Source organism: Garra rufa, chromosome 17 (assembly GCF_049309525.1).
Source record: "Garra rufa chromosome 17, GarRuf1.0, whole genome shotgun sequence".
NCBI classification, from domain to species: Eukaryota; Metazoa; Chordata; class Actinopteri; order Cypriniformes; family Cyprinidae; genus Garra; species Garra rufa.
The window spans coordinates 17,787,356-17,814,654 of record NC_133377.1 but is presented as its reverse complement, the minus strand read 5'-3'; the positions used below and the strand labels follow the sequence as shown (position 1 = coordinate 17,814,654).

The following is a 27,299-nucleotide window of genomic DNA, read 5'->3' as shown; positions in this document are numbered from 1 at the left end:
AAGAAGTGTTTGGGTAAATCCAGCCCCTCTCGCAGCCCTCTGGTGTCATAGAGGCGCAACTGCTCCCTCACGCCGCGGTCCGTCTCCACAGACGCCACGTAGATGTCCTCCTGAGTGTGGTTTGTTTCTGCACCTGAAACAGCACACACATTCAGATGGCAACTTCACCGTCTTCAGACAATATTCCTTCTATGATTCTCATTTTCCAGGTTTATTCATTATATGAGTGTCTGAGTCTGAGTCCGGGCCCATTGCAAAAACATTTGTACGGGGCACACTTTATTGTTCTTTTCTGAGGTAAATCACATTACATGACTATTCACAAGCTGTTTTACTGACGGTGTAAATGCTTTTAAATAATATTAAACGAAATAATAATAGATGATAAACTGAATTTATTCCATTTAATAAAAATAAAGAACCCACCATAAATGTTCTCATGGCTAAATATGACACCATGTGTGCAAGTGTTTTTGGTATTTATGTTGGTGCTTATGGCCTAATATGTGACCCTGGACCACAAAACCTTTTTAAGTCTTAAGTAGCACGGGTATATTTGTAGCAAAAGCCAAAAATACATTGTATGGGACAATAATAATTGATTTTCCTTCTGTGCCAAAAATCATTAGGATATTAAGTAAAGACCATGATCCATGAAGATTTTTTGTAAATTTCGTACCATAAATACACTACATTGACAAAAGTATTGGGACACTCCCTTCTAATGAACAGGTTTGACTAATTTAGTCATTTCCATGAGTACAAACATTAAAGGAACACTCCCCTTTTTTTGGAAATAGGCTCATTCTCCAGCTCCCCCCGAGTTCATAAGTTGAGTTTTACCGTTTTGAAACCCATTCAGCCGTTCTCCTGTTCTGGCGATATCACTTTTAGCATAGCTTAGCATAGATCATTGAATCCTATTAGACCAATTCTAGGGGATTGTGTGCTTTAATTTTTTTTTTTTTTTTGCAAAATCCAACAACATAAGGCACATCCACCATAAATAATACTAAATATTTTTATGATGTCTTTACCATTAAGATTATCTGATGAGGAGCAGCTGTTGTGTTCATGGACTGATCAGACATACCTACAGTGTGAGAGCCGTACAGTAACTGCTCCAGGATGGCTGTTTTCCCCACAGACGCCATTCCACAAACCACCACCTTACAGCCCTTACCCATAATCACTACTGCCCTGAAACAAACAAACAATATATGCAAACAGACACAACCAACCAGACCAGCAGTAGGTTTAAAAAAAAAATACAGATACACTTACAGAAACATTTTGGGATCAGGTAAGATTTTTATTTATTTTTTAAAGTCTCCTATGCTCAAAGTTCGATTTTTTTGATCAAAACTACAGAAAAAAGTAATATTATGAAATATTATTGCAATTCAAAATATTTTTTTTATATATACACTGCTGCTCAAAAGTTTGGGATCGGTAAGACTTGTAATGTTTTTTTTTTTTCTCTTATGCTCATCAAAGTTCCATTTATTTGATTAAAACTACAGAAAAAAGTAATATTATGAAATATTATTGCAATTTTTTATAAACTGCTGCTCAAAAGTTTGGGATCAGTAATATTTTTAATGCGTTTATTAGAATAAAAATACTGTAATATTGTAAAATGCAATTTAAAATAGTGGTTTTCTATTTTAATATTCTTTAAAATATAATTTATTTCTGTGATGCAAAGGTGATTTTTCAGCATCATTACTGCAGTCTTCAGTGTCACGTGATCCTTCAGAAATCAGTCTAATATACTGATTGTGCTGCTTAATTATTTTTTGAAACCTGTGATGCTTTTTCTTTAGGATTCTTTGCTAAATAAAATGTTAAAAAGAACAGCATTTATTTAAAATAGAAAAATTTTGTAACGAATAAACACCTCGTTTAAAGTTTTGGTGTCAGTATTTTTTTCTTTCTTTCTCTCTTTAAAATAAATTAATACTTTTATTCAGCAAGGATGTGTTATATTGCTAAAAAGTGATAGTAAAGGCTTAAAATATATATATTTTTTAATAAATGTTTTTTTTTTTAATTCATCACAGAATCCTGAAAAAAGTATCACAGGTTTCAAAAAATTATTAAGCTGCACAATTGTTTCCAACATTGACAATAAAAGTAATAAATCAGTATATTAGGATGATTTCTGAAGGATCACGTGACACTGAAGACTGCAGTAATGATGCTGAAAAATCAGCTTTGCATCACAGAAATAAATTATATTTTAAAGTATATTAAAATAGAAAACCAATATTTTAAATTGTATTAGCATTTCACAATATTACAGTACTTTAATTCAAATAAATGCAGCCTTGATGAGCATAAAAGCATTAAAAATCTTACTGATCTCAAACTTTTGAGCCGCAGTGTATGTTCAAAATTAAAAGCACAATTTAATTTAATTTCCACATTACAAAATTTTATATACGCATGATAATTTGACCATTTAAATGGAAAAACATATATCAATTACATACATTATATATTAAAATTATATCAACTAACAAAACATAATGCCCAGCAAGATCAAGAGTAAGATAAAAGCATCTTATATTTCAATGGAAACAATAAATTCTGATAAGTATTAAGCATTATACATTTACATCTAACTAGTGAGTTCAAAATGCAATCGTTTATTTATTTAAATAATTATTTGTCGATTTAATTGGAAGAAAAACAAACATCGCACATGTTAATTGTGATCCAAGACTTTGTCAAGCAAAGACAAGTATTTAAAATTAAACTAAATACTGCGTAGCTCAATTAACATGTACATAATGCTGAGTTTAGTGTTTGTTATTTGATGAATGTTAAAAAATATTAACCTGGGATCAGACAAGCGTTCATTCATAACAGTTATTACTACAATGAATGCTAAATGCTAACTGCTAACTCACCTTACTCGGACTGACAGACAATAAACATCTGATCGACGAAACTGATCAATGATTATCAGATTAATATGAATATAAGACTTTCAGTGTCATCCCTGTGATGGAAGTGTTGTCAAATGTCACTTCCGGGAGACGATCTCTCTCTTCATCTGAACTCCTTGCTAATAAGACAACGTCGAAATCATATTATATGGTCTGGGATTTAAGAAAAACTATATTGCGACGCAGTGTATCTATTTGGTAAAACACATTTGATTGTGCTTTGAGTTAAAACTCAAATTCGTATGTACGGACTACATTTCCCAGAATCCTTTAAGCACAAAACCGGAAATACGACAGGAACGGTCTCATAAAGCATTATGGGTACTTTTTCTCTCTCTTTCCGGTTAGTACGCCATCAAGTAAGCGAGACTTTCTCATTTTTCCGAGTGTAGAATCCATCAAAAATCTTGATGCTTTTAATGTCATCCGATTCACACAATTCATCTACTTTATTCGGAATATCTAAACTTTACTCTCTGAGCGTTATTTTCCGCCAAGATGATGTTGAAGGATGATTTTAAAGCGGACTTGTGAGGCGTAGGGTTGCTAATGTCACTCATGCCGGAGTTTGCACGTTTTCTGCCATTTCTATCAAAACTTAATTAAACGCAGTACGTTGTCAAATGTCATATTCGGGAATTGCGTTAGTTATGGTTACTTAAATCATTGTTTATGGTTTAAGAGTTGTTTTAACGTATCTGTTTGTAACCGTTACCATGCATAACTACATAACAGACGATATTTGACATCTATTATACCTCATTATTATATTATTCTTTCTAAAGCAGCTGTTTTATTTGTTAGGACAGAGATAATATATTAGATTATCAGATATCATTTCTGTGATCTGCCGTATTATGGTTGTTGATGAGAAGCTGCTCAGATGTCAAGATTTCAGTGTTGTTTTTTGTTATAAGTGTGTCCGTGTTAATGCCAACTGCATACATTTGGGCTCAGGTGTTTATTTTTATTGAAATTTTAATATTTCACCCTCATTTCCTTCAAAAAATCTATTTTACCCAATACTCAGGACCTTAAGGACAAAAGTGTCCACATTGAAACCCATTAAAACTGCCTTTTTTTTTTCTTTTTTTTACTATAAAACGATGCAATATTTTACCAACAGGCGTTTATTCCATGGGCAAGGCTTCAGATTTGATATTTTTACCATATTTTACTAGATTGGGATATTTTTTAAAATTTGGCATATACTTTTTTTTTATTTAACTATATAAAAATATAGATGCTTCAAAATGTATGTCCTTTACTGATGCACCCAGGAAACTAATAAGCATGTAGTATATGGAAGTTGACTAGTCTTTTTAATTTTTTCATTAAAAAAAAACAAACACCTGTGGCTTTATGTAAACAAACCAGCATTTAAAGGGTTGCGATTTTGAGAATGAATGGCCCGGTTTCACAGACAGGGTTTAGACTAAGCCAGGATTAGGACAAGCAATTTTCATAACCATGGTTAGATTAAAAACATTACTGGTGTGCATCTTGAGACAAAACAAAGGCACTAATATATTTAGGATCAATCAGTGCAATTTTATTTTAGTTAAAACAGCTCAGATTTACATTTTAGTCTAGGTCTAGGCTTAAGCCTTGTCTGTGAAACCGGGGGAATGAATGTTTAATATTTATGGATAGAACAGATGCTGGTTAAAATCGACCAAAGTGAAAGTGGAAAAATTATTAAATCATATTTCTATGACCGTTTTTGTACATATGTCTAATGCACAAGGGTTAAGATGAAGTGCACAGCTTGTTTTTTTAAACATTCTCTGTTTTTGCTGCCTTTGGTTAATTTAAAAAGTCTTGGTTTGTTGTTGGAAAAATGTATTTCCATCAAAAGTTCCATCTAGTCTGTGTTAAGACTGAATTTAAGGTCATATAGCTGCACACATGTAATCTTGTCAACTGTTAAAATAATGCAAATGGCCTTGATATATCCATGTAGTTATTTTTCATGCTGTGGTTGTTAATGTCATTTTTGCTGCTGCAGGTGAGGCATCATGGGAGCGTACAAGTACATGCAGGAGTTATGGAGGAAGAAGCAGTCGGATGTGATGAGGTTCCTGCTCCGCGTGCGCTGCTGGCAATATCGTCAGCTGTCCTCCCTTCACCGGGCTCCGAAACCCACCAGACCCGATAAAGCCCGCAGACTGGGATACAAGTGTAAACAGGGTGAGTGTCGAGCAGGGCGGCTCGATTTTGGCAGAAATCATAATCGCAGTTATTTTGGTCAATATTGTAATCACGATTATGACTGGGTCCAAAACCTTCTATTAGTGATTAATTTACACAAAAAAAGTGCTTTTTTTGGAAAAAGCAACACAAATACTGAATTCTTTTATGCAAGTGTGCTTAAATGTAATTATTCGAAAGTAAAAAAAAAACCGCGTCTTCACTAGTAACTAAACATGCTTTGTTTCTAATTAAAATTACACAAGTCTGTCATTCGAGAGCAGTGAGTGACTTTTATGGAGGAGCGAAAGCGCACCACTGGAAATGGGGCGCAATAATCGTTTCATCTCGATTACTGTATTTTCATCATATTTTGAAGCCGAAATCAAATCTGAATTTCGATTAATTGCACAGCCCTAGTGACGAGCAGCCCACTGTCTGCTGCTTTACTGGGTGCATGTCATTTTTTTTTACTGAGCAGTATGTGAGGTTTTTTGCTGTCCAAATAAATTAACCGTACAATTTAGTTGATACTAGGGATGCTCTGATCAGGATTTTTGCAGCCGATTTCATGTCATGTTGATGGGCTGATTCCAATGCTTTATGTAACTGATATGTAATCTCTTTGATCAGCATTCATCTTTTTTCAGATAAAGTATTATAGATATTGCTTTTGTTATATTTTGTTACATTTTTACAGTAATTATGTAATGTATCTATTGTTTTAAATGAGTAATGAATAATCACTCATTATACATAATATGCCTTCAAAATTGGGTTTATGCCTAAGGTGTACAATTATAAGTGTTCACGAATTACAACAGTTTGAGTTTGGATAGTGCACTTTAATGTCTGTTTTAAAAACGGGGGGTTGACAGTTCATGCTCATCAAGGCTGCGTTTATTAGAATAAAAATACGGCAATTTTTGTGAAATATTAATGCAATTTAAAGAAGTGGTTTTCTATTTTATTATACTTTAAGATATAATTTATTTCTGTGATGCAAAGCTGAATTTTCATCAGCCATTACTCCGTTCCTCAGTGTCACATGATCCTTCAGAAATCATGCTAATATTCTGATTTCTTTATCAATTTTAGAAACAGTTGTGCAGCTTAGAATTTTTTGGAACCTGTGATACTTTTTTTTTCAGGATTCGGTGATGAATAAAGTGGTTTTTAAAAAAAGTTGAGATGAATAAAATGACCGGAGCATCCCTAGTCGATACTCAGTTAGACGTTTATGGTTCATGTTCTCATAAGACTGTAACTTACCTCTGTGCTTTGGTCTAAACAGGCTACGTCATCTACCGCATTCGTGTGCGCCGTGGAGGTCGCAAGCGCCCCGTGCCTAAAGGTGCCACCTACGGCAAACCCGTGCACCATGGTGTCAACCAGATCAAGTTTGCACGCAGCCTGCAGTCAGTCGCTGAGGTACGTGAGCAACATCTCAACCTGTGATCTGCAGTTAAACACAGTGATCTTACCACTTTGTTCAGTGAAACAGATTTGTTAAAGGAGCAGAACAAAAATTGACAGATAATTTACTCACCCCCTTGACATCCAGGATGGTTCTTCAGTCAATAAGAATTTGTTTCTTGAGGAAAACATTTCAGGGATGATCTCCATATAATGGACTTCTATGGTGCCTGCAAGTTTGAACTTCCAAAATGCAGCTTTAAAGGGCTCTAAACGATCACAGCTGAAACAAACTCACTATTTATGTGCTTTCTAACCTCAAACGCTTGTCTATGTCTGCGTGAACTTTTTCTGGATAAAGATGGTTAGGGTATGTATCTCATTTTCTTCCCCAACTTCAGAATTGTCCTGCAGTACATTGCTTGCTTACATACCAACCCAGTGTTTATAAAGTGAATGTGCAAAGATCATTAAATGCCCTTTACGAAAAAAAAAAAAAAAAGGTAAAACTGCAATGTAGGATGATTTTGAAGTTGAAGAAAGCGAGATGGGAGTTTTTCGACATTCCCTAACTGTATTGACCCAGATCACACAGACTACGCTTGCGCAACGCAGAGACAAGAGTCAAGAAGAGCATTTGAGGTTAAAAAGTTTGAAAACAAATGATTGTTTGGCTAGATAAAGACCTTTTCCTCAGCTGGGATCGTTTAGAGCTCATTGAAGCTGCTTTTTGGAAGCTCAAACTCAGGGGCACCATAGAAGTCCATTATATGGAGAGAAATCCTGAAATGTTCTTGACGACTGAAGAAAGAAATAAACATCTTGGATGACAATGGGATGAGTACATTATCTGTAAATTTTTGTTCTGGAAGTGAACTAATCCTTTAAGTAGCACGGGTATATTTGTAGCAATAGCCCGAAAATACATTGTGTGGGTCAAAATTATTGGTACGTTCTACTTTATGCCAAAAATCATAAGTATATTAAGTAAAGATCATGTTTCATAAAGATATTTTGTACATTTCCTATGGTAAATGTATCAACTTTATTTGTATTAGTAATATGCATTGCTAAGAACTTAATTTGAACAACTTTAAAGGCAGTATTTAGATTTTTTTTTTTTTTTTTTTTTTTTTTGCACCCTTCGATTACAGATTTTTTTAATGGTTGCATCCTGGCCAAATGTAGTTCTAGCATTACAAACCACATTTAGTTTATTTATTTAGCTTTCAGATGATGTATAAATCACAATGTTTATACATTTAAAAAAAAAAAAAAAAAGCTTTATGATTGGTTTTGTGGTCCAGGGTCACATGTACATGGGACTTTTAAAAGGCGTAGCACCCATTTATCATACTTGGTATACAGGGATTTATGGTTAGACACTGATTTTATGACTCTGTAAACCATGTCAATAATAGACCCATCTACCAGTGTAAGCCCCAATCTGTTTGTACCACATTGAAACGTATTTGTCCATTGAGACAGGATTACTGTGTCCAGTTGCTGTCAAAGTTCAGGTACTTTAGAGATCCCCTGCTATCCAGCAACAGCTCTGTCTGTGTATAAATGGTCTAGTGACTGTTACGGTGCAGCAGTGCCCATCTACTTTTTCAGCAGCTTGGGTTCCAGAAGTGTTGTGAGGTGTTGTTTTTTTTGTTTTTGTTTTTTTTTTGTCATATGTATTAGGAAAAGAGTCTGTGTTCAAGAGTTATCAGCCATTAATCAAACCAGTCAGGTACAGGGTGAATTACAATGTTATAAACTTTGATCTGAAGCAAAAAGAAAAGTGTTTAAAAATGAATATGCAAAGCCACAGATATGCATACAAATTAGAGTTTGAGGCTTTTTTTGTTCTTTGATTTCTTTGCATAATCATGGTTAATGTAGGTTTTTTTTGGCTGGAACTTATATGTGTGTATATATATATATATATATATGTGTGTATGTATGTTAACAGAAGCGTATACCTTCTGGTAACAGTAGATCTGTCTGTAACCGTTGTTAAAAGATTACTCTACTTCCAGAATAAAAATGTCCTGATGAACTTAATGTCATCCAAGATATTCATGTCTGTCTTTCTTCATTTGCAAATAAATTGTTTTTTGAGCAAAACATTCCAGGGTTTTTCTCCAAATAGTGGACTTCAATGGTAAACATGCGTTTTCAATGCAGCATCAAAGGGCTCTGAACGATATTTTGGTTTTTTTTTTGAAAAAAAGAAAAAAATGTGTACACTTTTTTTACCTTCTTTGCATGTTCACTTTGTAAACACTGGGTTGGTACTTCTGCTGTGATGTCGGGCGATTTTGAGGTTGGAGGAGAAAATGAGATGGGAGTTTTTTGACATACTCTAACTGTATTGAACTGGAATACATGGAGTACATGTGTATCGCTGAGCATTTGAGGTTAAGAAGTACATTTAATTTTTTTTTTTTTTTTTTTTTAAGAAAATAACTGATTGTTTTCCTAGATAAGACCCTTATTTCTCTGCTAGGATCATGTAGAGCCCTTTGAAGCTGCACTGAAACTGCATTTTTAACTTTCTATCCATTGAGCACCATTGAAGTCCACTATATGGAGAAAAATACTGGAATGTTTTCCTCAAAAACATCTTGGATGACATGGAGGTGAGTAAATTATCAGGAAACTTTTATTTTGGAAGTGGAGTAATCCTTCAACAGTTGTTAACTTAACTTGGTTTTTAACTTCCAAAACCTTAAAGACAACAAATCAGTTGGTGTATTTCGTTTCAAGTATATTTTGCCTGGGAGAGTTCTTAAAATGCATCAGGGAGGTAGTAGTGGCTCTGAAACTGCACGTTTAACCCTACAATCTGCTGGACACCATCGAAGTCCACTATATGGAGAAAAATCCTGGAATGTTTTCAATGCGAAGAGAAAAAAAAGCCTCAAACTTTAATTTGTATGTATATCCATGCTTTGCGATTTTTACTCTTTTCTTTTTGCTTCTCCCTGTACCTGGTTGGTTTGATTAATGGCTGATAACTCTTTAACACAGACTCTTTTCCTAATACCTGTGACAAGAATAAATGGAAAAAAACACTTCTGGAACCAAAGCTGTTGAAAAAGTGGATGGGCACTGCTGCACTGTAACAGTCACTAGGCCAGTTATACACAGATAGAGCTATTGCTTGTGGAAGTGGAGTTGGTAAACGGTGTGCTTTTCTGGCCGATTTGGCAAACTAATGTTTTGTTTTTCCTGTTTGGTAACATTGTTCTGATTTACAAGCAGACCAAAGTTTTTGTAGAAAACAGGAAAGAGTTTGGAGTCCTACAGGACTGCAGTCACTGTATTTTACAAAGTAGCAGGAGTACAGTCACGGGAAGAAGCCTTGTACCAAATTATGTTCTTTGATATAATAGACTTTTAGCAATTGCTCTCTGAAGTGACCATATGCACAAAGCGTTCTTTAGAACTTCTGCATACTTGTAAACATCAGCTGAAGCTCATTTTGTATGTGCTATATATAGGTGGACACTCCTCTTCTGCCTCGTTCTTATCAGAAACTGAGTAAAATAATCATTGAAACATCGTAATTAATGATAGCGGCATGAACATGCAGTTTCATATTATTTAACAAATTATTTAAATGGTGAGCCTGCTAATCCCAGGAGAGTACCTGCATCCTTGTACATTTAAATGCTGACAGCTAAACGCTATCATAATGTGTTTAGGTTAACGTTAGCTAGCTAGCGATACTTCTCTTCAAGGACATCTTAATCGTATTCTTGATAATCATTAACTCGCCTTCATAGTCATGAACACATATTTTTCAACTCTACAGCTGTGCAATAAAATTCACTTCAAAGATTCACTTTTCATTCATAAAGACGACATGGAACAAATGCCTTTTTTTTTAACGGAAAACAACGTCTTTTTAGGATGAAAATGACATGAAATTACCCATATAGCCAGAAGATGGCAGCAGAGGATCAATCATTGACTGCAGCTAGTTTTTTCAAGTTGTCTTGCTTTACAATTTGTTATAAAATTTACTAGTATGATATATTGTAGTACTTTTACCGCACTGAAGAATATTGTATAGCAAGTGCAGAAAGACATTAAAATAAATGCATAAGCTCGGACACTAACCGCGTATAAGAGTGAATTATTTAAATACTTAATATATGAAGAGCTCTTTTCCAAAACGCGATAAACGCCAAATTTAAAAAAAAAAGAGTTAATTATGCCATTTTGCAGTGTACTGAACCTATTCACGACTCTATAAATGTTTCATGCCAAATCGCTGTATTTCCGTGTTTAAAATGTCCTGCAAGATGCAGTTTCTTTCCAAAACGCTATAAGCGCCAAACCTGTTTTTAATCTTAATGCGGTATATCCTCTCGACCAATCAGAATTCGGCGAGCGTTCGACGCAATCTAACATGGCGGCGCCCTGAAGCGAGAGATGTTTGTGTTCAGTCTTCAAAATGAGAGCTTTAAACTCGATTAACAATTTTGATGGCCTGGATGAGGCAGTGAGACCTGTACCTGTTGTTAGAAAACGCAGACTAGACAAAGAAAATCACAAGAAAAACAACAAAAAAGGAGGTTCGTCACTGTTTACTAGTGTGCTTTGGTTTTAAAACGGTGTTTTAAAATGAAAAGGATCCTCGTCTACATTAGCGAGTAGCGTGTATAGGTAGATTCCCTATTGTTTTGATAAAGGACGTGCTTGAAGTGGTCGAAAGGGGAATCTACTTATACATATCTATGGGTACAGCAACGAGCATGATGTGATTGTTTACACGGTCGTCAAGGATACGCAGAGAGAATGTGGACAGCCACGCCATCGTTTTCAAAAGTCTCAAAGTTTTGGTCCATTTACAATGAAACGCAACCCTGGAGTTTTCAGACTAAAACACACAAACTAATGCTGTCACCAGACGACCTGATAATACATTTAGACAGTTTTAAGAAAGACCAAACAAGGTTTACAAGGATAGGGCCATAATTCTCCTGGGGCCCGTTTCAGAAAGGAGGTTAAGTGAAAACTCTGAGTATGTTAACCCTGAAATGAGGGAAACTCTGGGTTTTCGGTTTCAGAATGGGAGGTATGTTAAACCTGAGAAAGCAGAGTAAGTCAAGCCCGTTTCTGAAAGAGAGGTAACTTATACTCAGAGTCAATTACCATGGCAACTTACTCTGTGAACCTAACCTGGTCGGGAGCAGGTTTTCTTCGGTAAACCCAGAGTTTCTTTCGGTCTCCTCCCCCTTTTTAAAGCGCAAGTGATGTTTAAATACATCATTCATTCATTTATGCTTCAAAAATGCTTTTCTTAATGAGTGTTTTGGAATGTAAATTTAGTGCATTTTACTTAAAACATGAAAAATAATCTTAATGCAACTGGAAACAAGATTATTTTTCTTACCCAATTGACAGATAATATTCAAAATAAGAAAAATACACTTAAAAGATTAAATAAACACCTTACACTGTACACTGTAAAAAAAATATATAAAAAATGAAATAAAGTGCAAAAACAATAATTTTACAGAGAGAAGTTTTTACAGAAAAAAGTTATTTTACAGATTTTTCGTTGTTTCAATTATGATATTTAACTTTAATTTTAAATTTTTTGTTTGGCAGACACAGCTTCCAGTCATTTGACCGTTTTTTTACGGGACCTTTTTTACAGTATAAAACCTTTATTTTACAAAATTTCCCTTGTTTCAGTTACAATATTTCACTTAACTTTGTGGTTTTTGTTTGGCAGCTGTATCTGCCAGTGGTTTGACTGTTTTTTTACAGTGTAAAACCCTTATTTGACAGATTTTACCTAGATTACTACAATAAAAGCACTAAATGTTCTACAGAGAAACACTGTTATTTTACAAATCATTAAAATAAAAAAAACCTTCAATAAAGTTTCAAAGCATGCTCAAGGTGGAAAATGGACAGTTTTATTTAAAAGACAAAATACGAAGTCTTTACAAATGCCATATAAAATGTACATTTTAAATTTTTAGCTTTTTTTTTTAAAGAAATACAGCACAATTACATTTAAAATACTGTGCTGATGAAGAACATGGAACAGTTTCATCAGAATGTTTAATTAAATATATATTCAACTTAAGACAACTTCACTTGCAGAGAAAATATGTCCTGATAATTTACTCACCCCCATGTAATCCAAGATGTTCATGTCTTTCTTTCTTCAAATAAAAAAAAAAAGTAAAGTTTTTGAGGAAAATATTCCAGGATTTTTGCATATAGTGGACTACAATGGGTTGAAGTTGAAGTTTCCAGTGACTCTTATTCCTTGGCTGGGATCATGTAGAGCCCTCTGAAGGTGCATTGAAACTGAAATTTGGACCTTCAACCTGTTGGCTCCCATCGAAAATTGGAGAAAAATCCTGGAATGTTTTTTTCAAAAACCTTTTTGACAGAAAAAAGAAAGACATTTTGATTTAAGAATCTTTAGATTTTTTTTTTTTTTAATTGGAAACAACAAGACAATACTAAGTAAGAAAAGCATTTTTAGGTGCATTAATTTATTGCACATATTTTCATCATGCAGACACTGTCAAAGTGACAAAAATGGCATGTCCTTTCATAAATACGATTATTATTTATCATATAGTATAGGATTATTTTGATTAGACATGTGTATTTATTTGACCTGTGTCATTTTTAAATGGTAGTCAGAGCACATTAGTACAGACACTGTATGCAGAGCGGTAAAGAAAGTGTGCCTTGCTCTAATGCTCTTTCTGAGAATTTTAGTGTCATTGCCTACTGAGCACAAAGCCATCAAATATGAAGCTGATTGCTGTATGGAATGGAAGAATGGCAGATGAAAATGTAGAATATATATATATATATATGTGTATATATATATATATATATATATATATATATATATATATATATATATATATATATATATATATATATATATATATATAACCACCACCACAGCTGTTAAATTTACTAGGTCATCTTTTTTTCCTATAAATGCACAAATGCAACTTTTATTCTTTTTTTTCATGTTGGATTTTAATATTCTTCCAATACTTCCATCTCCTCTTCATCTGTTCTTCATCATTTTGCGAGCCTTCATGCTGTTGGCTTCATTTCATTACTCTAATTAAGAAATGCAACCGTTTGGATTAGAGAACATTTCATTTTGTGAAAGAGCATTAGACTATGTGGAAAAAGCTGCTGCAAAGTGAAATTAGACACATAATTGTTTTTTTATATGACATATTTTAATGTCAAATATTTGTAAAATCATGTAGCCTACACTCATGAACCCTTTATGCTTAAAGCTTTACCTGGTTGAATTATGTTTACTTCCATGTTTAGCTGTTTTCTTCTTCTAATTATTATTTTTTATTTTATTTTATTTTTTTGCCTGTTTGATATCATGAAAATTAATAGTTCAGTAACTTACCGTTCTGCCAGTTTTTACCTTTGATATTCTAATTATTAATAATTAAATAATTATATTCTTAATAATTATTAAGAATTAAAGTTAAGCATTGGCTCGAAATATGCAGAGGTCTTTTTGGCGGGAGCTGTTGCCATGGTGAATCATAATTTCAGAGCTCCATTGATCAGGGCTTTTCATAGTCAAGCTGCAAGCACTAAACTCAGAGTCAACCTACTCAGAGTGGATTGAACTAACTCATTTCAGCTGTTCTGTAACCGAAAACTCAGAGTTTCCCATCTCAGGGTAAGTCAACTCAGAGTTCAAGTTTTAACTCAGAGTTGGTTGAACCTCCTTATTGAAACAGGCCCCTGGACATAACGCAAGTGGAAAGGCAGCCTCTGAAAGTCTAAACAAACGAAAAGACTGACATTAAAAATAAAGATTTATATTAATTTATAGTATGAGTCCCTCATGTCATATGTTGCATGTTCTCTTGTTTTTTTGTTTTTTTAAAGACATAAACGAGCAATGTTTTGGAAAAAAAGAATGGATTTGTAGCGTTTTGAAAAAAATAAATATAAACTTTGAATGTATGATCGACAATATTGTTGTTTCATTTAACAATCATTGTTTAACATGTTCAGAATGAGCCAACAGACCATTTTAACAGGATAAATTGAATATTAACAAAATATATGGGTCTAGGAAAAAAATGTCATTTTCCTGAAAACTATTAAAATGGATTTATAGCGTTTTGGAAAAGAGCTCCTCATATATAGTTGACTACAAATGAAATAAGTTAAATATTAATGGTATAAGAATTAAATAATGCACTCAATATGAATCGATATGAGTTTGAAAAATGTAATATAATTTATTAGCCACATCTTTTAAGCTTTATCTTGAACTGTAAAAGCTATTAAATAGCCTATATTTAACCAACACAAACGTGATACTGCTGTAGTTTAGTTACTCTGAATTTAGTCTGAAGCATTTAATGCACAGCTCTGTTTTTGACATCAGCCTGTCAGATGTTTTGTCCAGTTATTACTGTCAATCATAGCAATGACTCGCACATATTTAGCTGATTAACTCACATTTTTAACTTGCATTTGTCATTGTTGAAACGGTATACATTACGTTTGGTCCTCTTAGACGAAACTTTTTTTTCGATTGTGAATGGATTATGTAGAGAAAACGAGCAAAAGTACACTCCTATTACGGCACAGTACAGTTGTACAAAAATGACTGAGCTGGCTTGTCTAAAACAAGGAAGTAATCCGTGCATATGGTCAGCCGTGAAGTAAATGTGGGTAGTGACAATTATCCTCTAAATATGCATGCTGTCGATACACAGCTCTGTTCAGGTGTATTCAAATATATCTCTAATGGTGAGAGAGTTGGGCTGGTAACCCAAAGGTTGCCGGTTCGATTCCCACACCGGCAGGAATTGAAGGTGGGGACTGTGAATGAACAGCACTCTTTCCACCTTCAATACCATGAATGAAGTGCCCTTGAGCAATGGCTGCCCACTGCTCCAGTGTGTGTTCACAGTGTGTGTGTGTGTGTGTGTGTGTGTGTGTGTGTGTGTGTGTGTGTGTTCACTTCTCACTGCTGTGTGTGTGCACTTGGATGGGTTAAATGCAGAGGGCCAATTTCGAGTATGGGTCACCATACTTGACAATACGTCACGACTTTCGCTAATGCATTTACTCAAATACAGCATACATTGAGTATAATGCAAATAAAGTCATTTTATTCTTAATTTTGGCTCGCGTGTTTCATTCTGTTCTAGTGGTGTAATGTCAATGTTCTCGATGTGTTTTCAGGAGCGTGCGGGCCGTCACTGTGGAGGTCTGCGGGTGCTCAGCTCCTATTGGGTGGGTGAAGACTCCACATACAAGTTCTTTGAAGTGATCCTCATCGACACCTTCCACAAAGCCATCAGACGCAACCCCGACACGCAATGGATCACCAAGGCTGTGCACAAGCACAGGGAAATGCGTGGGCTCACGTCCGCTGGCAAGAAGAGCCGTGGTCTGGGCAAAGGCCACAAGTTCCACCTCACCATCGGCGGCTCTCGACGTGCGGCCTGGAAGAGACGCAACACCCTGCAGCTGCACCGCTACCGCTAAACTATGCGTGCTGTACATTTACACAAATAAAGTACGTTTGTATGGTCACATCGTGTGTCTTTATTGTGAGCTTGTAGATGAGTTACCCTGAGATGGGAAACTCTTGAGTTTTCAGTTTCAGAACAGCTGAACTGAGTTATTATTGGACTAATATTAATTTTCATGGTATCCCACAGGCGAAAGAGAAAGACAGCTAAAAATGAAGTATATAAACACTTCAATCAGGTAAAGCTTTAACCATAAAAAAGGTTCATGCACCAGATTCAACTTAAAACCTAAGTTCAGCAGCTGCCTTAAGATTTTAAGTTAAATCAGCTTAAAACAAGTCATTTGAACTCATTACAATAAAAATGAGTTGATATAACTTGTGAGTTTAAATGACTTAAGTTGATTTAACTTAAAATCTTAAGGCAGCTGCTAAACTTACGTTTTTAAGTTGAAACTGGTGAAAACTTTTTACAGTGTGGATGTAGGCTATATGAGATAACGTTTGACATCTTCAATATTACTCGGTGTCTATTTCAATGTGCAGCAGCTTTTTCCACATAGTCTAATGCGCTTTTCACACAAATACTCTCTAATCCAAATGGTCGCATTTCTTAATTAGAGTAATGAAATTAACATTTGACTTCTACTTAGCCAGCAGCAAGAAGGCTTGCAAAATAACAAAGAACAGATTAAATGAAGAATATTAAAATCCAACTTGAAAAAGAATAAATGTTGCTTATAAAGAGCGTCAGAGTAAGGCACACTTTCTTTATCGCTCTACATACAGCGGTCGAACAAATGTGCTTCACATCGCCTGATGTTATAAAGAAAACTACCCTTTAAAAATGCTTCTGCTCAAATAAATACATGCAGCATGCACTTGGATATGGCAAAAAAAAAATCTAAATAATCCTGTATATATTAATAAAATATGATAAAAAGGACATGCTGTTTTTGTCACTTTGACAGTGTCTGCATGATAAAGATTCTTAAAACAAGATGCATTTTCTACGTAAACAAAATATATAAGGTGTTTATTTTAAGTATTTTTTCAAATTATTCGCCAATAGGGTGAGAAAAATTTTTCTTGTTTTAAGTAAAATGCATTAAATTTACATTCCAAAACACTCACTAAGAAAAGCATTTTTGCAGCGTAAATGAATGAATGAAAGGTATTTAAACGTCAGTTACACTATAAAAAGGTGGAGGAGACCTTCTTCCAGAAACAGGCTTGACTAACCCTGCTTTCTCAGGTTTGACAAACCTCCCATCCTGAAACAGAAAACTCAAGAGTTTCCCTCATTTTAGGGTTGACATACTTAGAGTTTTCACTTAAACTCCTTTTTAAAACGGGCCCAGGATGGTGTCTAAAAGTTACATCAGGAAAAAGTGTCTCATACATGGAAAAAAGTGTTGTATATAAGGTGTAGTTTTCCCTTGTTTTCTTTAAGATATGAAGACAAGTCTGCTTATTTACTTTCTGGGCCAGTTTAAGTATTAAGTGATGTTTACACAGCTCTTTCCTAAATTACAATACTGGAAAATGAAGAGCAAACCCTTTTGCCTGTATTCACCTCTAAATCATATTTATAATATTAAATCTACAACCCCTGGCAAAAATTATGGAATCACTACACTTATGGTATAACATAAAAACAAAACACCAGTGTTGGGTAACTAGTAAAGTAACACATTTTTTAATGAGTTACTTTTTCAATTGATTATTGATTAAAAGCTCCTCATGTTCAATCATGAGTAAGATATTATTTTAGTTCTAGAATAAATGTGAACATGCATTAATTCATCTCACGCACTAAACAAACAGATACAGTGTTCCTCAAAATGAATAAAAACAGTGAAATTCAACGCAAACTTGCAATAATTAAATATGTTTATTAATACAATGAAGGAGTGGAAGTCGGAAGACATCATGGCCTTTTTACAAATTAATATCCTTATTAATTTTTATAGGTTTTTAGTAGATGATCTAGTTCATAAATCAGTGTTAAACTCTAATATTATTTATTGTTTGATATTAGTAGTGGCTAGAAAGATGCCTCATAGAAAATCACAGGATGTTAGATTAAAGTGTGTGCCAAATGTGTTTTCTGCCTGTTGAAGTTCTCTTTTCTCAGGGACCGAGATCACACCTCAGGAGGTCAGGATGACCCTCCTGATTATATGAGCAGCTGTAACCAGGACATCTGTGATTTGGGACATCTATGACATGTGTTCTTGATATCCCTTAGACTTGTATTAGAGAAATCCTGTTGATTTGTCTCCATTTTCCTAAGAGGCTAACTGGTTAAGTGTGTGTGTCCAACCACACTGATAAGAGTCTTGCCTGGCTAGGCAACCTTGAAGATAGATAAGGCCTCTGTGTGTGTGTGTGTGTGTGTGTGTGTGTGTGTGTGTGTGTGTGTGTGTGTGTGTGTGTGTGTGTGTGTGTGTGTGTGTGTGTGTGTGTGTGTGTGTGTGTGTGTGTGTGTGTGTGTGTGTGTGTGTGTGTGTATCAGTCTCTGTCTTGGATCTTAGGCGTGACGGCGGAAGATCGTCCTGAGGAGGTTCTCGCCATTTTTCGATGTCGCTTGACATAAACGGGCTCCTGGAGACATCCTGTTGTGTCTGACCTCTGATCTTTGTGGCCTGTGTAATCACTAGTAGACAGCTTTGATTTTGTCTTCCATATGTTGAAGTTTCACACTTATCTAGGTTCTGGACCAATCCGGATCTTCCTAACCTATGCATTGACGTAATTAGTAGGGGTGTAACGATACACCAAAGGCATGATTCGGTTCGGTTCACGGTTTTGGAGCCACGGTTCGGTTCGGTTCGGTTTCTTGACTGCAATGCTAAGGAACAATAGATTCACTTAATAAAAAGAACAACTAAACTTTTTCTTTATTAAAATTAAGCTTTGAAATGGGCTTGTCCTTCGGACAAGTAAATTAGACATTCACTTGTCCAAATGAAAAATGTACTTATCCGGGTAAATTAATCCATTCTGAAGCAATAGTCTCATCACTACTCTATAAGGTCTTACTTTAATCTGAATATTTGTGATAATTGCCTTAAATTGATTTCTAGGACACCTTTTTAACCTCATTTTCCTAACCTTACTAACTGTATGTGTCATCATTCACATCAAATTCTTAAATTATCAATACATCAAATTAGAATATTATAAAACTGAATATTTAATAAAAAATATATAAAACTGTATTTACTTAGACTGTTTAATGAAGATAAGGGGTTCCAAAAAATGCATTTACACAGTAAAATTGCACTATGTTATACTTTTTTTAAACATAAATCTAAAATATTGGAAAAATGCAATACCTTTAAATATAAAACCGAACCACCAATAGGTGGCAGTAGTCACTGTCTTAATGAGCGAGTCACGGATTCAACCATAGATGGATTCAACCAGTTCATTCACTGACTCGATTCATTTAAAAAAATGCTAAATCATTCAGTACTGAAATACCGCTGTGTTGCTCGGAGATTCAAGGAGTTTCTGCTGTTGCTTAGAACTATTTCGTTTGCAAAAACGGTTGATGTGTCTAATATGCAAGTCAGTTAATATAAACTACTAGTTTATTGAACTACTGTTGTATAAAATCAATGTCATATTTGCAATCGTAATGGTGCTTTTCTACCGCAGTATGTTTGTTCATGCTTGTTTCTTTGTGTATGCTGTTGAGCCTATTAGTGTTGATTTTCTGTGAGTCAGATAGCCTGCACGAGCTTGATACTTGATACTGTCTGTTTTGAGTCATCTTAAGTAATAAAATCAGAATTATGCTCACCAAAGTTTCGTTGCTGCGCTAGTTATTGTTTGTACTTGATGTCCGGTCGGGCCAGTAAAATACTCGTTCACTTGAGTCCCTTTCATAACATCCACTTGTCCCGGACAAGCGTTAATGTCGAGCCCTGAGTAGTAACCGAGTTTGATCGCTCACTCAAGTCACATGACATGACATGCAATTGGAAAATACTAACTTTAGAATATAATATTTAGAACAAAAGTTCATCATTACTACTACAATTTAATCAAATGAGATCAAATAAAGATGTTTAAATTGGTTAAATTAGTTAGAGACAAGTGATGTCAACCTCAACAATTGGGCAGCAAGGGGCGTGAGAGTACCGCGGTACACCACGAGAGTTTCGCGATACGTATCGTTGTTGGTGTATCGCGATATTTCGGTTCGGTTTGTAATCGCAGAGCGGCCTACGAACTCCATCCAGAGAGTTGAAGCTGACTTCTGCTGATGAAACTGCAAACTATTTTCTTCAGTAAACATGACTTCGATTGATTGAATCTTTGACTCCTGGTTTTTGTTCATCATATCTGGTCCTTGGGTGTTTTTACTGTAAAATTCCCCTTACAACAAATATCCTTCATGTATTTAATCCCATTTTGTTAACTGATGTCTTTGCTGCCGACCTTCGATGAGCCAATTCATCCATACTAATAAGCAAAAATGACTCAAGATAATCTAACATTTCTTTTCTTTTTTTATTGCTGAAGAGTTGACATTTTTTCTTCTGCGGTCTACTGTACAGACGTCAATTTCCTTTTCTCTAAGCCTCAGACTTTTGGTGTAAAAAGGCTTTTACATTTGCCCAAAATAGTACGTTTTATATTATAAACAAACAAGCAAGCCCTGCCTAAATTTAAAAAGTAATGCAAAAGTAACTAAGTAACGTAATTAGTTACTTTTTTAGGATGTAACTCAATATTGTAATGCATTACTTTTAAAAGTAACTTTCCCCCAACACTGCGGATCACAGATATGACACAAAACTATTTTTGTTTAATTATTCAACTCTCTGATTATGTGAAACATACTTCAAACAAATGAAATTAAAATAGTTGAATTAATGGAAAATCATTTTCCGTATCAAGTGTAGAATCATTACATTCAATGGCAAAAATGGAATCAGCTTGTAATTTGTATTTCTGAAACAAATATCTAAACCTATCTAAAATGATAATTAGTCGGCAGTTAAAAAGCTGTTGAACTTGGTTAATTGTAAGGAAACATGGCCCCAACAAGAAAGCTATCAGTTGAAATGATGGGAAGGATTATAAAGTCTTTCAAGATGGAAATCCATCATGGAGTCTGACAAAAGAAGCTGGATCTTCCCAGACAGGTGCTTCTAAAATTTGGTGTAAGTATAAACAAAATAGAAAGATTGTAAAACAAAACCATACAGGCGGATCAAGGAAGACATCAAAGCATCAAGATAGAAAACTCAAAGCAATTTGAAACAAATGAAGAGCAAATGGGTGAGACAACTGTAAGAAACCAGCTGAATGAAATGAGATTTATATATAGGAAGGCCAAATGAAAACCAGCATTAACACCTAAACAAAAGAATTAGATTAGAGTGGGCTAAAGAGAAGAAGTCATGGAGTGTGGATGATTGGATGAAAGTGATATTCAGTGATGAATCACAAATCAGCAATTGACAAGGAGATTATGCTGGATCTTTAGTCTGGCACCGTTCTAATGAAAAATATAAAGATGACTGCCTGAAGAAAACTTTCAAATTTTCCAACTCGTTTATAATATGGGGTTGCATGTCAGGGGAAAGACCAGGGGAAATGGCAATCCTTACCTCAACAGTCAAGGTTTATATTGAAACTTTGGACACTTATGTATACAGTCAAGCCCGAAATTATTCATACCCCTGGCAAATTATGATTTAAAGTTACTTTTATTCAGCCAGCAAGTTTTTTTTTTTTTTTTTGGACCGGAAATGACACAGGCTTCTCCCAAAAGATAACAAGACGATGTACAAGAGGCATCATTGTGGAAAAAAATATTTCTCAACTTTTATTTACATTTGAACAAAAAGTGGCATGTCCAAAATTATTCATACCCTTTGCAAACTGTCACAGTCTATGGGAAAATCCAAAGTTCTATACCATTCCAAATAGTCCAAGCTGCTCTAAAGCATCCTATTAAAATTATTAAAAAATACAAGACGTTCCACACTGTGAAAAATCTCAGAGGATGTGGTCGGAAGCCAAAAGTGACACCCGTGTTGGCCAGGAGGATAGTGAGAGAGGATCACCACCGAGGCCATCTTGATGAATCTGGGCTCTGCTGGTGGCAACATCTCAAGGCAGACAGTCAAACGGACACTGCACACCGCTGGGTTCCACGGACGCAAACCAAGGAGAAAAGCCTTTATTGACACCACTTCTCCAGATTAGGCACACAAAAGCCCGCTTGGCCTTTGCAAATGCTTATCAGAGTCCTGACTTAAATCCAATTGAGAATCTGTGGAGGAGCTAAAGATCAGGCTGATGGCAAGGAGACCCTCCAACCTGAAAGAGTTGGAGCTCATCGCTAAAGATGAATGGGCAAAAATACCAGTGGAGACATGCAAAAAGCTGCTCAGCAATTATAGGAAGCGTTTGACTGCTGTAATAGCCAATAAAGGCTTTTCTATTGATTATTGAGAAAGGTATAAATAATTTTGGACATACCACTGTTTGTTCAAATGTAAATAAAAGATGAGTAATCATTTTTTTCCACAATGATGCCTCTTGTACATCGTCTTGTCTTCTGGGAGAAATCTGTGTCATTTCTAATAAAAAAAACTTTCTGGTTGAAAAAAAGTAACTCTAAGTCAGAATTTTCCAGGGGTATTAATAATTTCGGGCTTGACTATATATATATATTCAGTTTGCCTGCCATGACACCCATCTACCTTGTGACCATTTTTATCAGTAAACGCATACTCTTCTTAGTTTTTTTCCAATTGCTAACAAGCATTGTTCAATACTGAAGCCACATTTAAACTGTTCATACAGACTGCATTACCAATATGTATCTTGGCCAAACAGTTGATCTCAACCCAGACCAACAAAACACATCATATAGGTCTCAAAATAAGCTTGTTTCACCATAACACTGGCAACAATTCTCATTCAAAAAACATACATTTTATTCATAACACACTGATCTAAGAAAAAAAACTAACAGGGAGCATTACATAAACTACGAACTTTTATCTTTGAAGTTTGAAAGATTTGTCACAAAAGTATTTCACTATAGAATGAGAATAACATCTTTTCGTTTTACTGACTGTATTACAGCACAAAGAATGAATGATAAACATTATTTTTTAAAGAATAGAAATAGAATAGAGGGTGCTAGAGTTCGAGGGTCAAATAAAGACTGAAGAGATGTGCTTTTTGCTGATTCTTGAAGATGGAGAAGGACTCAGCTGCTCGGATTGAGTTGGGAACATTTAAGGTAAAAGTCTGTGAAAGTGATTTTGCGCCTCTTTGGGATGGCATAATAATGCGCCGTTCACTTGCAGAACACAAGCTTCTAGAGGCACATAAGTCTGAAGTAGTGAATTTAGGTAAAGGGGTGCAGAGCCAGTGGTGGTTTTGTAGGCAAACATTAATGCCTTGAATTTTATGCGAGCAGCTATTGGTAGCCAGTGCAAATTAATGATGAGAGGTTTGAAGTGCGTTCTTTTCAGATCATTAGAAATTAATCTTGCAGCTGCATTCTGGATCAATTGTAAAGGTTTATTAAAACTGGCTGGAAGACCTGCCAAAAGAGCATTGCAATAGTCCAGCCTGGACTGAACAAGAGCTTGAACAATGAGTTGAGAAGCATGTTCCGAAAGAAAGGGCCTGATTTTCCTGATGTTGAATAAAGCTAATCTGCAGGACTGGGCAGTTTTAGCAATGTGCTCTGAGAAAGTCAGCTGATCATCAATTACATCTCCAAGGTTTCTGGCTGTTTTTGAAGGAGTTATGGTTGATGTGCCTCACTGGATGGTGAAATTGTGATGACACGATGGGTTTGATGGAACCACAAGCAGATCTGTCTTGGCAAGTTTGAGTTGAAGATGATGGTCCTTCATCCAGCAAGAAATGTCTGTTGTCTGTGAGATGCGAGCAGCTATCGTCGGATCATCAGGTTGGAATGGAAGGTAGAGTTGAGTGTCATCAGCATAGCAGTGAAATGAAAAGCCATGTTTCTGAATGACAGAACCTAGTGATGCCGTGTAGACAGAGAAGAGAAGTGGTCCAAGAACTGAGCCCTGAGGTACTCCAGTAGTTAGATGTTGCGACTTGGATACCGCACCTCTACAAGAAACCTTGAAGTACCTGTCTGAGAGGTAAAACTCAAACCACTGGAGTGCGGTTCCTGAGAAGCCCTTTGCCAATAGAGTTGACAGGAGGATCTAAGATTTTTTGAAGATTTGCCAGTTTCAGTTGAATGTCCACTTCTGAAACCAGACTGGTTGCTGTCCAGGAGATTGTTCTGTGTGAGAAAGCTAGAGACTTGGTTGAACACAGCTAATTCAAGTGTTTTTGCAATGAAAGGAAGAAGGGAAATAGATCTGTAGTTCTTTAATAGAGATGAACTACTATGATTATGTTACACTCTTAAAAATAAAGGTGCTTCACGATGCCATAGAAGAACCTTTTTTGTCTAAATGGCTCCATAAAGAACCTTTAACATCTGAAGAACCTTTCTGTTTCATAAAAGGTTCTTTGTGGTGAAAGAAGGTTCTTCAGATGATAAAAAGGAAAGAAAGAGATGGTTCTTTAAAAAACCTTTAACTGAATGGTTCTTTGTGGAACTAAAGATGGTTCTTCTATGGCATCGCTGTGAAGAACCTTTTGAAGCACCTTTATTTTTAAGAGTGTACTAAATACAATTGTTTGTCAATCTGGAATCAGTAACAGATTACAATTTGTCTACGCATCTTTATTACTAAGCTACATCTACCAAATTATCACACTTAAAGATCTCAAACACATACTTACAGTATATAAAACACCCTTCCAGCAGTGTTAACTCTTTTTTTAATGCAAGTTGTGGTAATATAATGCAGAGAATGTTGATATAAATGTTACTCCATCTTATCTTTGCATTAGTGGAATGGAGAATATTTTACTGATAGTTGCACAGAATTTCAATTGCACATCTAATTTATAAGAGGAAATTATACTGATCTTTAATTGCAGAACTAATTTTCTATTGTTTTATCAATTTGAACCTAACAAACAACTTCATGTGAAATGTTTTAGATGAAAACTGTGCTTGTGTTATCTTTCTTTGAGGAGAGACACAGCAGGCAAAAACAGTTTTTTCATGCACCTTTCAAGTTTGAGATTTTGGGGCTTTTTGGTTTTCCATAAAGTGTTTTTTCAGACTAGTGGAAAGAAAACATCCAAAAGATACTGTTAAATGTTTCTTTTATAGCACTTCATGTATTTGTGTTAATAGATTTGAATTACAATACATATTTTCAAAGGCCGTTCTCCACTTCAGTAGCACTTACACACACCAAACTTTTATTCCTGTCTATATCCTGAAGGCTTTTACAGAGGGATTTGTTTACATATAATTTGCTTGATTTTATACAACATTTTATTCCTCAAAAAATTGTAAAAAAAAAATATAATTTTCAGCCTGTTCTAAGTAATTTCTGAATTATGGACTGACAAAATGAGAGACCAAAATTCTCTCTGTAAAAACATTTGACTCTAATATGTCAAAAAAAATCAAACAAAAATGTTGAAACTGACTTTATCCAGTGTTTAGATTATTGTACTAGAAATATATGCAAATTAGTGCATATTTCATTAAATAATGCCCCATTTGCATATTAAAACCTAACATTTTAGAAAACCTGTAATATAAAAAATGTTTGGAATTATCAGTGTAAGGCAATAACTATTACCCTATTCACCTTAAAATAAATGACTCTTGATATTTTCATCTCATTCAACAACCTTGATTTTTGTCAGGTGATCACTTTCATGTTAAACCCAACACTAAAAGTTGATGTGAAAGCTGTTGTCTAAATTCAGGAACAGCCAGTAAATCAGTTCAACTTAAAGGCATCTCTAGCCTTTAAATTTAATTTACGCGTATACATATTTAGCCAGAGGTCCTAATGCTCTGACCCCTGACCTCTGTGGCCAGAGCTTAAAATGGAATGGAAAAGCTAAGCAGTGAACCATTTCACATGCTCTTTACTTCAGTGCTGCTTAGTGCACACTTTCCTAAAGGTTTCTAGTGTCTTTGGGCCATAAAAGGACATTACTGAATTAGCAATAGATGGAAATCTAATAAATAATGCATTAAAAATAAATCTCCCCTCCATTTTGTTTTTCTTTTTATTTATGGTTTAGAATAACGCAGCTTTAGAGATGTGTAGAAATGTGGAAGTTTAATATCAAATTGCCATAGAAATCAAGACCCACATTCAAGTGTTTATAAAAAAGACTGCATGAAGCTAGAAAAAAATGTTTTTGTTTACAAGCAGATGTTTTGTAACAAAATAGGCACGTAGTAGTATACTTAAAGTATGATGCTAAGTTCACTTAAAGAAAACCTATGAGTATACTTGCAGTATAAAACTACTAGTAGTTTACTGACACTATACTTCAAAGTGTACTAAAAAAGTATTTAATTGGTAAAAGATCAGTATACCTATAAGTTCACTGTTAGTATACTTGCAGTACAAACTAAAAACATAGATGTAAACTACTTATGTACTCACAGTTTACTACTGTTATACTTAAAAATATACCTTTATATACTATAAAGTGAGCCAATTTCGTCCCAAGGAGTACTGAAATAGTACACTTGAAAGTATACTACTAGCACACTGATATTTGTATACTTGCTACATAAAGTATACTTAAAATATACTTGAACTTTACTTAAGTATACTTCATAAAATAAACAAGTTCTTCCACACTGACTGAATCAATAATTCAATTTCAATTTCTTTTTGAACCTTGAATTTGATTATATGCTTAAACATTACGATTTATGCTCATAGAAATGACTAAAGTAGTCAAACCTGTTCATTATAAGGAGGTGTCCCAATACTTTTGGCAATATAATATTTCAAGGTCACAGTACTACCTTAAAATGTATAAGAAAAAAAGGCGGAATTATATTTTGCTTAGAAACAAAGCCTGTTTATAGTGTTACGAATGGTTGACATTATGATAAGCACAACTCACCTTTAAATCTTGAATCTGTACTGCAACAGTTTCTTACTTAGATCTTTGTCTTGTTTCCAGCCAAAATATCTAAAAATTCTTAAATCAAGAAGGATTTTCTAGACAAGTAAAAATTATATTTGTTTCAGAAAAAAAAAACAAGTCAAAATTAAGTGTGTTTTTGCTTGAAACAAGCTAAATAATCT

At 34.7% G+C, this 27,299-nt stretch overlaps 2 protein-coding genes across 2 annotated transcripts in view; one reads left to right on the top strand and one right to left on the bottom strand.

The window, feature by feature from the left end:
• Window positions 1-3,152, bottom strand: part of nkiras1 (NFKB inhibitor interacting Ras-like 1) — a 7,396-nt gene extending 4,244 nt beyond the window's left edge. The window contains exons 1-3 of the mRNA XM_073821435.1: window positions 2,916-3,152; window positions 1,094-1,200; window positions 3-133 (exon numbers count right to left, since the gene is read on the bottom strand). Coding sequence (XP_073677536.1) covers window positions 3-133; window positions 1,094-1,187 — 225 coding nt within the window. The 5' untranslated portion in view covers window positions 1,188-1,200; window positions 2,916-3,152. The remainder of the gene's footprint in view (window positions 1-2; window positions 134-1,093; window positions 1,201-2,915) is intronic.
• Window positions 3,153-3,280: 128 nt separating this feature from the next.
• rpl15 (ribosomal protein L15) lies at window positions 3,281-16,142 on the top strand. Its single transcript, XM_073822073.1, has 4 exons — window positions 3,281-3,313; window positions 4,963-5,144; window positions 6,439-6,575; window positions 15,789-16,142. The coding sequence occupies exons 2-4, from the start codon at window positions 4,973-4,975 to the stop codon at window positions 16,092-16,094; spliced, it is 615 nt and encodes a 204-aa protein (XP_073678174.1). The 5' UTR covers window positions 3,281-3,313; window positions 4,963-4,972; the 3' UTR covers window positions 16,095-16,142.
• Window positions 16,143-27,299: the final 11,157 nt, after the last annotated feature.

What these genes read in the sequence shown, in the direction of transcription:
- rpl15 (XM_073822073.1), top strand. Translation starts at nt 4,973, where the DNA reads ATGGGAGCGTACAAGTACATGCAGGAGTTATGGAGGAAGAAGCAGTCG. An exon ending in GGGATACAAGTGTAAACAGG is followed by an intron (nt 5,145 to 6,438) that starts GTGAGTGTCGAG and finishes TGGTCTAAACAG; the next exon opens with GCTACGTCATCTACCGCATT. An exon ending in GCCTGCAGTCAGTCGCTGAG is followed by an intron (nt 6,576 to 15,788) that starts GTACGTGAGCAA and finishes ATGTGTTTTCAG; the next exon opens with GAGCGTGCGGGCCGTCACTG.